Here is a 12,645-nt window from a genome sequence, read left to right as displayed (position 1 = left end):
CGTCCGTTCACACTTTCACTAAATTTTACAAGGTTGATGTGAGTGCATCTTTGGATGCTTCCTTCGGCCGTAAGGTTTTGCAGGCGGCTGTTTAAGGCTGCAACTCTTCTGTTGAGGAGCTTTGGTTGTTTGGGTGGAGTTTTTTGCTTGTTTCCATCCCTCGTGTTTTTTTTCCCACTGATTGGGGACGCCCCTAAGGTCAAGATTTAAAGTGCTGTGTCCATTAATGAACGAAAGAGAAAATGGGAGTTTTTGTACTTGCCGTAAAATCCTTTTCTCTGAAGTTTGACCGACACAGCACCAACCCCTCCTTTTTTCAGTTTGTATTACTTTTTGAGGAACTGAGCTGCTGGATGCAATGTGAATGGTTATAGCCAGTAGGACTGCCCCCTGGGTGGTACTGTGCGGTTTTTACATGTTCTGTGTAGTCCTCTCCTGAAGGTGGCGCTATAACCCTAAGGTCTAGATTTAAAGTGCTGTGTCCGTCAATGAACAAAAGAGAAAATGATTTTACGGTGAGTACAAAAAATCCTATTTTTGATGCAATAGTCATGTTTGTAACTTGTTGCTGCCCACTTAACACACATCACACCGCACAACTGGACAGCCAAGGCTTCTGTGCTGAAAGCGCACTTATTGCGCACTCCCAGAACAGGGAGTTCTTTGTCCCCACTAACGATAAGTAGCCTGCATGATTGGCCCCTGATCTTGTGACTGCCAATCATAGTGGTCAGATGATTGCTAATTCTTCAAGCCCCCTCGTTAAAAAGATGCCGAGTTGGGTGGGAAGGGATTAATAGGTACATGGTCCTCCTCTGCAATCTTGATGATGGTAAGCATTATTAAACCTACTTCTTCTGAGCCCAGGCTGTCATTTAGCTGCCACAGTCTGTGAGTGGACAGTGAAAGAGAAGCAGCACAATGAAGGACTTATCTGTTACTCTGCTTCCCCTTCATTTTCAGCACATGAATTGATTGGCACCTTGTGCTGCGCCTTCTTTCACAGTCTGAACTTTGATGTACGGGGACTTTTAATCTCCTTCAGTCTGGGCCAATTCTGACATTCCTCTCCAACATGTAAAATACATTGTCATCCTTTTTAGCAAAAAAAAATCTACTTGGAACCCTAGAACATTGTATATGCTTTTTTAATGTTGGATACATATTGTACCAGAGCAATCGCCAAAGCTAGCCATACATTATATTTGTTTCGTTCAGCCTTCAGGACACCCGATTCCTCTATCCAAGCTATACAGTGCAGATGGACAAATCCCTGTGCTGTCAGAATATCTGAGAAATGGATGCGTCTGACTGGATGCAGATACTGTTTGCCAGAAATTTTACCACCTGACTTTTATTTTTAAATAAAGATGTCAGGCGAGAGCTGGCTGACGGGACCACCCATAAATCTGTTCAACATTTGTATCAAACAGAGCTGCAGAGAATGTTGCTCTACAGTGCTGTTTCTTTAGATATCTTATAGTGTGTTAAATTCTTAGTAGAGATGGAAGATGCGTTTTAGACCACCGTGGGGATTGGTACGGAAAAGATCCTTTTTTTTTTTTTTTTGTAAAGAAATTGGCGAAAAATACAAATGTAATGAACAATAGTTTACAGGCTCATTAAAGCGGGGGTTCACCCTGTTAAAAAAAAAAAAAAAATGTTTTTTTCTTATTAGACCATTACATTCGGCATCGTAGCGCGAGCTACGGTATGCCGGTCTTACATTTTTTATCCCCGTACTCACTGTGCTATGGCTCATTGAAGATTCCGGGGAATGGGCGTTCCTATGGTGAGAGAAGGTGATTGACGGCCGGCCCTGGCACGTCACGCTTCTCCGGAAATAGCCGAAATAGGCTTGGCTATTCACGGCGCCTGCGCATAGCCTGTGCGCAGGCGCCGTGAAGAACCGAGACCTACTCCGGCTGTCTTCGGGGAGCGTGACGTGCCAGAGCCGGCCGTCGATCATCCTCCCTCTCCATAGGCTCGCCCATTCCCCGCGGGAGTCGGATTCTTCAATGAGCGATAGCACAGTGAGTACGGGGATTAAAAATTTAAGACCGGCATACCGTAGCTCGCGCTACGATGCCGAATGTAATGGTCTAATGATGTGAAGGAGGGTGAACCACCGCTTTAAGTACTGGATGTGTATTATTTTTGGGAGAATAAGGCTATTGTTTAGTGTAACTAATATTGCACTGATCGATGGCCTTAATCTCCCAAAAATAATACACATCTAGTACTTAATAAGCCCGTTATCATTTTTTCCTGAAATTCTTTCCTTCCTTTTTTTTTGCAAATTTATTTATATTGTTTATGCATAGCACAAGTAACAAAATTGTTCGCCACGCAAGGCGTAACACTACAGTTGAAAAAACATCAAAAACAAACACAAGCCCCAGTCCAGGCTATCCACCCTGTAGGCCACTCCACCTTCCCAGATGTAGGTCCTCCTCAATAGGGAAGAGTCAATTTAAAAGTTTAAATAACTGCAGTCCCCGAAGCATTAAGATATAAAATCACAACCAGGCCCAAAACAGACCCCAGGGTTGGAAAAAGAGGACTCCAGAGCAAGGTGTACCCATGTCCCCCTCTAAAGCGTTTTTTCACCCAAAAATGACTTCCGCTTTAAGGGAAGGTGACCCCCTGACATGCCACATTTGGCATGCCTTTTTTGGGGGGGGCATTTTTTTTTTTTTTTTTTTTTTTTTTTTTTTTGAGGGTTCCAGCTTCCACTTCCCCGGGGCTCTGTGGTGTCAGAAAGAAGTTCACCTTTTTCCCCCTCCCGGCAATCATCTGGGACACCTCGCAGCGCGCGTGCCCGGCTGTGAAGATAAGTGTCTGATTATTAAAATTCAGCAGGTGCAGTATTTGTAGCTGCTGACTTTAAAGGGGTGGTTCACCCTAAAAACTACTTTTTCTTATTACACTGGCCCCCCACATTACAATACGATTAAGGCTATTAGTTTGTTTTTTTTTTGATGCTGTACATACCTTTGTACAGCATAATCACCGTGGCTTCCGGGTTGCGAGTCCCGCGGGAGTGGGCGTTCCTAGCATGTCTGTGATTGACGTTTTGACCAAAAACGAGCTCCCCCCGTCGCATAAGCCGCGTCACGGTTGGCGAAAGGAGCCGAACGGCGAGTCGGCGCTATACAGCGCATGCGCATCGCCGTTCGGCTCCTTTTGCCAAACGTATTGTAGTTTTTTAGGGTGAACCACCCCTCTAAAAAGTGTCAGAACTCTGCCGCTTTAACCAGCATCCCCTTGACCATAATGGCTTTAGGCAACAGTAACAGAACGATCTAAACAGATCTGTGGGACTTTCTTTTTAAAAAATAGGGCAACCCCTGCCTAAAGTATGTAGCTTTTATAAAAAGGAATCCCTTTATTCACAAGCCCTTTCCAGTAAGAAAAGGATGGCGTATTTATCTGCCTCCTTGTAACAACCTTCATGAGCTTCAACTCTCTCTCCTTTTTCCCCTCAATTCTGCTTTTGTCTATTTCATAGTTCATAGCCGCTAGTCCAACTAAGGTGTGGGCAAAAGAGGGTGGCTACATTCCTACATGTAGTGGGTCCATGGAGAAAGAATGTAGCTACCCTCTAACACAGTGGTTCTCAACCTGGGGGTCGGGGCCCCTCGGTGTCAAATGATTTGCAAGGGGTCACCAAATTCTGGGCTGTTCCTGAAGCCTGCACCACTCTCCCAGCCTTTCTGCGGCTGCCCAGCAGCGTTGTCTCTGGAGCCTGTGGCCACCCAGCTAGGCTGTTTCTGGAGCCCACGGCCACCCACTCAGCCTCTTCGCAGCCACCCATTCAGTTCACGGCCTCACTCTTTTCAGCGCTGTGCCCACCTGTAGTGGCTCTCCCCACTCGCAGGCTTTGTTTAAACAGTGGGAGCCATTGGCTCCCATTGTGCTGTCAGTTAAATCAATTGACGAGGGAGTGGGGTGGGGCGGAGCCGAGCCATGCTGTCTGTCTGTGGACGCAGGCAAGTAATGCTTGTGATTGAGCCTGCTGGTGTGCCACCATAGGAAGTGGCACACTTAGAGGAGGAACCAGGAGCACCAGTGGGGGACCTCAGAAGAGGATTTGGGGCGCTTTGTTCAATTTCTTTTGCATAGATCAGGTATTTATAACTAGTTTAGTGTCACTTTTTAAGGTTGTTACAACACACTCATATTTAATTTTGTATTCTTTTTATCCTATAGGAATCTCAGCCTAGATCTGGTCTTCTACAGTCATCTGTGATAACCATTTACACAATGTATTTGACCTGGTCAGCCATGACTAATGAACCAGGTATTCATATAAGATCATATCATTATGACCTTAATAGGTGCATGTGCTCTATGTCTATATATAGTTGATACTTTTTTTTTTTATTTCTCACTCTAAGATCGCAAATGTAATCCAAGCCTGCTTGGCATAATCGGATACAATACCACAACCACTCCAGGCCAGGTTCAGGTTGTGCAATGGTGGGATGCTCAAGGAATTGTGGGACTTGTCCTCTTTCTGCTCTGTGTCCTGTACTCCAGGTAAAGAAAAGTATCATTGTATAGTGAAAGAAAGGTACAAAAGGGCGCAACAAGTGTAAATAATGTCCATATAAACACCAATAAATTATAAAAAATAAAAAAAACACAGATCCAAAAAAAGTTCAAATAATTGCAAATGTAGAACTGGTAGTGAGATTTCCAGATTTAAGCTCCAACCACCGTGCTCTCAGAAAGTGAAATGTGCGTATTAAAGTGCTTCACCCGAAGTGACAATCAAAATGCGCTCACCAGATTTAAGCGGCCATAATTGACCTTCAGGCATATAAAGATTCTCTCAGGATCCTTCTTAATACAATCTCTCCCAAATAGGATCAATTCCCAATAAATCCAACACAGATAGCTCCTTGGTGAAAAAAACTGTGTGTTCCAATCAGTCAATCTGGAAAAATTCAAAACGGCTCCACCGCAATGAGCCACAAAAACGGGGATAGTGTAATACCGTTTTTTTATTTAAAAGCTTTGCAGGGTAAAACCGTGCATACAGGCAAGAACACACACAGCTATAAATGAAGGCAGCAGCCGGGATTTTCACAGTGAGCAATATACACCCAGCATGCATCTCGGCTGTTTAAAACTTACAAACACATCACTCCAGTGTGAAGGGCGTACTGTGTCAAATCTCTATGCATTTCGCGTGTCTCGCGTCATCAGGAGCTTTTAAATGAAAACGGTCCTGTACTTCAAGATCTGAACTTTACAAATAAGTAAACATTCCTCTTTTCGTAACAATTTTTTTTTTAATCCAACAAAATTTTATTTAGTTTACAGAGGTACAAAGTATGCAAGTTCCCCTTGACCTTTTCGTAACAATTTAGTTTGATCTAAGCATACATTAGTAGTTTACATAACTGAAGCCCTTATTCTAATATTTTTATGTTCTGTTTGTACATTTTAGTGTTCGGACCTCAAATAACAGCCAAGTTAACAAGCTGACTTTGACCAGTGATGAGGCCACACTCATAGAGGATGGAGCCAGGAGTGATGGTTCTCTAAGCGACACTGATGATCACCGCGCTGTTGACAATGAACGTGACGGAGTTACTTATAGCTATTCCTTCTTTCACTTCATGCTTTTCCTGGCTTCACTCTATATTATGATGACTCTTACCAACTGGTACAGGTGAGTTGGATGTACTGCTATCCTGTTAGTGATGTTACCATTTTCTTGTGTTGTGTATTTATATTTTTAATAAGAAATTGTGCAGAATACTTTTCTGTTCATACTGTACAGGATCCTGCCCCTTTGTTTACTTTAGTGGCAGGGACCCAGAGATCTCATTTGTTGCAAGAGAAGCAATGGGATGGAAGGGTTTCCACCAGTGTCATTTATCATACTCGACATGGACCTGCATCGCTGGATGACTTGATTGAAAGTGAATGTACATTGTGGGAATGAGTACCTGCTTTGTGTACCCTTTACTCATTTACATAGGGGAAAGGTGTTATATGGGGGTCCCCTTATGGTTAAAGGAGACTTCCAAATTCTGAAAACACCCCACCTTTCCCCCACAACTACTAGGTTTGGGGGGGGTTTGTCTTCATCAACACGGGGACAAGGTGTTTTGCCAGGCCTATGTTGAGGGCATGTGGCCTGGTATGGTTCAGAAAGGGCGGAGGGGTGCACCCTTGTCTCCTCCCTGACTGACAGCTGAATGAGCTGGGCAGAGATGAGTTACTGGTGGTTAGGACATTGGTGAGTGTTGGCTCCCTGACCATCAGTATTCCTGAGCCAGGAGTTGTCATATTCAGCAGCAGTAGTAACACTAATCTTCCAGGGTCTCTCCATCCATGGTCATTGGTTAATGAGTTCTTGTTCAGCAAAATGTTTCTGTCTGTTGGGAAAAGGCCATCTTGTTCAAAGTATTCCGTTAACCACTAGCCGACCAGCCAGTTTAACGGCGGCAGGTCAGCTCGGCTGCGCGAAATCACGTATTACGTAATTTTGCATTTCAGCCAATAGGGGCGCGCTCGCCCCTGGTGGCGGGCGCGATCGCTCGTTACAGAGTGTGAACCGGGAGCTGTGTGTGTAAACACACAGCTCCCAGTCCTGAGGGGCAGAAATGACTGATCGCATGTTCATACAATGTATAAACAGCGATCTGTCATTTCCCCTACTCAGTCCCACCCTTCAGTTAGAACACACTATAGGGAACATAATTAACCCCTTCCTCGCCCCCCTAGTGTTAACCCCTTCCCTGCCAGTGACATTTTTACAGTAATCAATGCATTTTTATAGCACTGATCGCTATAAAAATGCCAATGGTCCCAAAAATGTTTCCACCATAAGGTCGCAGTACCGATAAAAATCGCAGATCGCTGCCATTACTAGTAAAAGGAAAAAAAAAAATATTAATAATTTCCAGAAAACTATCCCCTATTTTGTAGACGCTATAACTTTTGTGCAAACCAATCAAACACTTATTGCGTTTTTTTTTGTTTTTTTTTTACTAAAAATATGTAGCAGAATACATATCGGCTTAAACTGAGGAAAAAAAAAAAATTGTATATATTTTTTGGGGGATCTTTATTACAGCAAAAAGTAAAAACTATTCTTTTTTTTTTTTTTTCAAAATTTTCGCTTTTGTTTATAGCGCAAAAAATAAAAACCGCAGAGGTAGTCAAATACCACCAAAAAGCTTTATTTGTGGGGAAAAAAGGACGCCAATTTTGTTTGGGAGCCACGTCGCACGACCGCTCAATTGTCAGTTAAAGCGACGCAGTGCCGAATACTAAAAAGTGGCCTGGTAATTGACCAGCAAAATGGTCCGGGGCTGAAGTGGTTAAGGATTTGATTCCGTTATTTTAGAATTCATAATTTTATATAGAAGTACCCTGACAACTGCAAGCTATTATCTTCAAACAGCCTCAGCAGCTATCTGAATGCCTGAACAGTGGCTATATCTGAAAGGAGGGAATCGATGTTCAGCCAACACCCAGCTCTTTGATTTTTTTTTTTTCTCCGTCAAATTTTATTTTCTTAACCACTTGCCAACTGCATTACTTTTATATATATTTATTTATATATATATATATTTATATATATTTATTTATATATATATATATATATATATATATATATATATATATATATATATATATATATATATATATATATATATATATATATATATATACATACATACATACATACATACATACTTACTTATATACATACATACATACATACATACATACATACATACATACATACATACATACATACTGCGGCAGGGCAGCAAGTCTGTGCCAGATTATGTACCTAGTACATGATCTGGGACACGCGCCTCTAGCGACCCGCTCCCGCTGTAATTGGTCAAGGCAGACGGCCGTTCTGTGAGAGGGGAATGGTACCGATCCTGTGTTTCTAAGCAGACGAACGGATCTTTACCCCCCCCAGTTAGAAAACATTCCCTAGGAACACAACCCCTTGCTTGCCCCCCGATGTTAACCCCTTTCTTGCCAGTGTTAGTACAGTCATTTTTAGCACTGGTCCCTTAAAAATGTCAGGTTTCCGATTTGCAATCGGACGGCTGTAGCTCCTGTGCTGAGGAGAAATTCTCTTTTAATCAAAGTATATTCCCTTTTCTATAAAAGAAGACAGCCCCTTCTTCAATTTTTTGAATAGAAGAGGTTGATTTATTAATGCTAGAGTGTGCAAAATCTGGTGCAGCTTTCCAGGTTTTAATGTCCAAGCTTAATTAAACAAGCTGAAGTTAGAAGCCGATTGGCTACCATGCACAGCTGTACCAGATTTTGCGCACTCCAGTTTTAGTAAATAAACCCCAATGTGTGACATGGGTCAGGTGTTTTTATGGAGAAAGACCAACATTATTTTTATACTAACCTGCTCTGTTGCAGTGGTTTTGCACAGGGCAGCCCATATCCTCCTCTTCTCGTGTCCCTCTTCTGTGCTCCTGACCCCTCCCCCTCCTGTTAAGTGCCCCCACAGAAATCAACTTGCCAAGAGGGCACCCAGCCAGCTCACAGCTCCCTGTGTCCATTCAGACACGAAGCCCCGACCCCTCTCTCCTGATTGGCTAGCTGACTTTGGTTGACAGCCAATGTCGCCGCTGCTAATCAGGAGGGAGATTCTTGGATGACAGACACTCGGGGACATTGCTAGCCAGAGAGGGACCTCAGGTAAGTATTTGGGGGGGGGGGGGTAGCTGCACACAGAAGGCTTTCTATCTTAATGCATATTATAATTATTCTAGATACTTATACGGGATAGATTATTGTCATTTTTCAGCCTTGCCTACTATGCAATAAGATAAAAAAAAAATAAAAAATAAACTTCTGCCTTTTACAATTACTTTAAAGATGGGGTGGGTTTATAGACATCCTAGTAACAAAGTGCTGATTGGTTTGATTCTTATATTATGTACGATATTTGGTGTAACCGTTTAATAATTTGCATTTTCTTATTGTTTCAGTCCTGACTCTACTTATGAGACGATGACTAGTAAGTGGCCTTCGGTCTGGGTGAAGATGTCTTCCAGCTGGGTGTGCATTGTTCTGTATGTGTGGACACTTGCCGCTCCATTGGTGTTAACCAATCGTGACTTTGATTAGTAAAAGAAGAAAAAGGTGTTTGTGTGCAATTTCTCTAACTGTGCCAGGAGCACTAAGCTATATAGACATTTGCCGGTTTTGCATGCTTTTGTCCTAACAATTCCCTTGCATGATGCCACAGTATATGGACAGTAAAACTAGCTACTTGAAGCTGTGTTCCTTAGCCATTTGTATTAACCATATGCATTGCAGTCTAACATTAAATTGCTTCTCTAGTTTTGACTTACTGAACAGTAGTATTGGGGCACGAACTGTTGTCACTGTAATCATTCAACGATCCATTGGTATTATTGTGTATTTGTCACATTTTTGGTATAAATGTGTTCACAAGTTGTATGCTGTGGTAGAATAAAGTGATTCCTCACTTGAACATATTTAGTCCAGTGTTTGCTGGTATTGGACAACTTACCCAGGAATAAATCTTTACCTAAAACATACCCATAGTCAGGGCAGTATACAACAAATACAGCTCACTCAATATAATCCACATTATGGCAGATGGGATATTTCCTGTTTAAACAAAGTATGCAGATTTTTCAAAATCAAAGTTGTAGGCACAGCCATTTTTTATCTGAGAACATTATATGGAGCAGCTCCATCCTATTGGATATATTGATTATATCTAGAAAACCACAAGGAAAGGTTAGTAAGTTATAGTGCAGTGTTTTATCTAACCTCTGTGCATGGTTTTTGGATCTCCTTAACAGAACACTTGGTGGACTCCGATCTTATGACGCACCATTTCACTTTTGTTCTGTTTGTAGAGATCTACAAAAAAAACCTTTTGCTGAATAAATTAGAGAGGTGAAATACAGGTCAGTAGTTGCAGTGACTAATGCATATTGAGAGATGATGGTATTTGTATTTACATTGTGTGGTTATAGAAAACTGACAGTGTAGTCAGCATGTGCAATTTTTGTTGTATTATGTAATACAGAAAGTGTGTGATTTATATGTATTTTTTTTGTTTATGAATAAGACATGCTTAGTACTTGTTACTTTGTATGCGTTATAAAACCAATCTTGTTCTTTCCAGAATGATTCATTAGCTCATCTTATTTGTACCTAACTCTGTGGAACCATTACTGTTTATCCTATTGAATAAAGCAGTAAACTGAACTTCGTTGTGCTCTGGCTTTCTTTCTGCCATATCAAAATGTATTCCTTTTTTTTTTTTCTGAACAATCTTTAGTAACCGTGTGCAGTCCACCTCTGTGTAAAATAATGCAGGTATTCAAATACTTATCTCACGTGCAGTTCATTTTGCACTCCTGTGACCCGTTTTAAGCAGAGTGGGCTGAAGTTTGCTGTCGATCCAGGGTCTGCATCATCCCAACATTGGGAGTCTGAATTCGCCAGGTTCCTGGATTGATACCCAGCTCAGTAAGTTGCTGAGAGCCTGAGCCAGCTGTTGTGTGACCTTGTGTTGGTGTTATCACTTTGAACAATAAAAGGCAATCGGAATGCCTGGATGTGTAGCAATTTCTTTTCTTACAATTTTCACACAAAGGCGGGCTGGCACTCTACGAGATATTCCACCTCAGGTTATCATCATACACCTAAAGCAGCGGCTTTTTTTTTCAATGTAGTATAACTACCTTGTGTCTTGGTGCTGTGCTCAGTCTTACCATGGTATATGACGTGAAACTGTCTTCCACAACCTCAGCTTAGTAGTAGAGTTTGGCTGTTCCTCACCCAGTATTAAGCTTCTTACACCACTATTTCTGTTTCAGTTAATGACCACGTTTCACCCTACCCACATATGAAAATTGATGATCATTATGACCCGTTTGGTATAATTGGTTAATCATACACCCGAAGCTAAGGCTGGCCATACACTATACAATTTTCTTCCATTTTCTTTAGCTTTACCTTCCGCTATGTAGTGAGTGAGAGACTTGTAAAGCGCAACACATGCGAACTGAATCGCCTCTGGGCGCTGTATCCATTTCATGAGTAAGGAACCCCTTGACCTCAGAAGAGATGGGTTTTAATCTTTCTCCTGAAGTCCAAGTGGTCTGACTCCAGTCGGATGGTGGTTGGTAGTGCATTCCACAGGCGAGGTCCCTGGACTGCAAATCTTCGATCTCCTTTGGACTTGTATCTGGCTTTGGGTATCTGGAGTAGGTTTTGATTGGTGGATCGCAGAATGCGATTGGGGTTATGGGCTTTTATTTTTTCGCATAGATATTGGGGGGCGTTGCCTTGAATACACTTCTGTATTAAGACAGTGCCTTGAAAGTGATTGTCTTTTACTGTCAACCAATGAAGGGATCTCAGTGGTGAGATTAATTCCCATGGTTTTTTTCCAGTCACTAGTCGAGCGGCCGTATTTTGAACGACTTGCAGACAAGTGATTTGGTATTTGGGGAGTCCTAGATAGAGGGCATTTGCGTCGTCGAGTCTGGAATTGATGATTGTTCCCACGACTGCAATGTCCTCTTTCGGGATAAAGGGCGTGAGTCTGCGTAGTAGGCGCAGCAGATGGTGGGATCCGCTGACTACTGACCCCATTTGTGTATCCATTGTCATGTAGGTGTCGAAAGTGACTCTGTGACTTTTGATTTTGGTGCTAGGGGTGATAGTTTTACCCAGAATGGGCAGGAGAGTCCACATTGACGCGGGGTGATTTTTTCCGGTTAGCGTGAAACAGGAGAAGTTCTGTTTAAGATAATTGTTTGTCATCCAGTTATCTATTAGAGTAAGGCATTTCTCTAGTCCAAGAGAATGATCCTTTTTGTTGCAGATGCGGAAATACAGTTGCGTGTCATCTGCATAGGGAGTGGTAAAGTAACTTCTGGTTACTGATGATTTCAAAGAGAGGGCGAAGATAGATATTAAACAATACGGGCGATAAGGGAGATCCCTGAGGGACTTCGCATGATACCGTACGTTTTTCAGAAGTGAAAGACCCCAGTTTCACTATTTGTGATCTGTTTTCCAAGAAGGAGAACCAGGGTAAAACACCTTCAGTGGCTACTTCAGCTAGCCTAGCCAGTAGTAGTCCGTGGTCTACAGTGTCAAAAGCCGCGCTTAGGTCCAGCAGTATCAGGAGACAAGATTCTCCTTAGTCTGCGGCCTCTAGAGCGTCATCCCATATTTTGAGCAGCGCCGTTTCTGTTCCGTGACCCGGTTGGAAGCCTGATTGAAACGGGTTGAGTAATTTATGGGTGTTTAAATGCAGTTGCAGCTGTTGTACAACTACTTTCTCCATTACCTTGGAGAAAACATTTAGACCTGTTATGGGCCTCCGGTTGTTTGGGGTCGAGGGTAGGTTTTTCTTTTTTTTAGAATTGGTTTTATTGTACCTTGTTTCAGCAAGGTGGGTTGAATGATTGGTTTATGAGCTGTGTGATAGCTGGTGCCAGTATATCAGCACATTCTTTCAGCAGTTTAGTGGGGATGATATCATTGGGTGCTGTGCTGTTACGCAGAGTCCCAATGATATTTTTAGTGGCATCGATGGAAATGGGTTTTAGAGTGAATTTTGGTGATTGCGGCTGATTTATG

The 12,645-nt window shown here is 42.3% G+C and overlaps 1 protein-coding gene across 1 annotated transcript in view; it reads left to right on the top strand.

Annotated features, from left to right (window-relative positions):
- The window catches only part of SERINC1 (serine incorporator 1), a 30,812-nt gene extending 20,558 nt beyond the window's left edge, over positions 1–10,254 (top strand). Inside the window, exons 7-10 of the mRNA XM_040350337.1 lie at positions 4,213–4,303; positions 4,401–4,542; positions 5,459–5,683; positions 8,997–10,254. Coding sequence (XP_040206271.1) covers positions 4,213–4,303; positions 4,401–4,542; positions 5,459–5,683; positions 8,997–9,135 — 597 coding nt within the window. The 3' untranslated portion in view covers positions 9,136–10,254. The remainder of the gene's footprint in view (positions 1–4,212; positions 4,304–4,400; positions 4,543–5,458; positions 5,684–8,996) is intronic.
- The last annotated feature ends 2,391 nt before the right edge of the window (positions 10,255–12,645 follow it).

This window comes from Rana temporaria, chromosome 4, assembly GCF_905171775.1.
Source record: "Rana temporaria chromosome 4, aRanTem1.1, whole genome shotgun sequence".
Lineage (NCBI taxonomy): Eukaryota > Metazoa > Chordata > Amphibia > Anura > Ranidae > Rana > Rana temporaria.
Note: the sequence above shows the minus strand (reverse complement) of the source record. Positions and strands in the feature narration are given on the sequence as shown.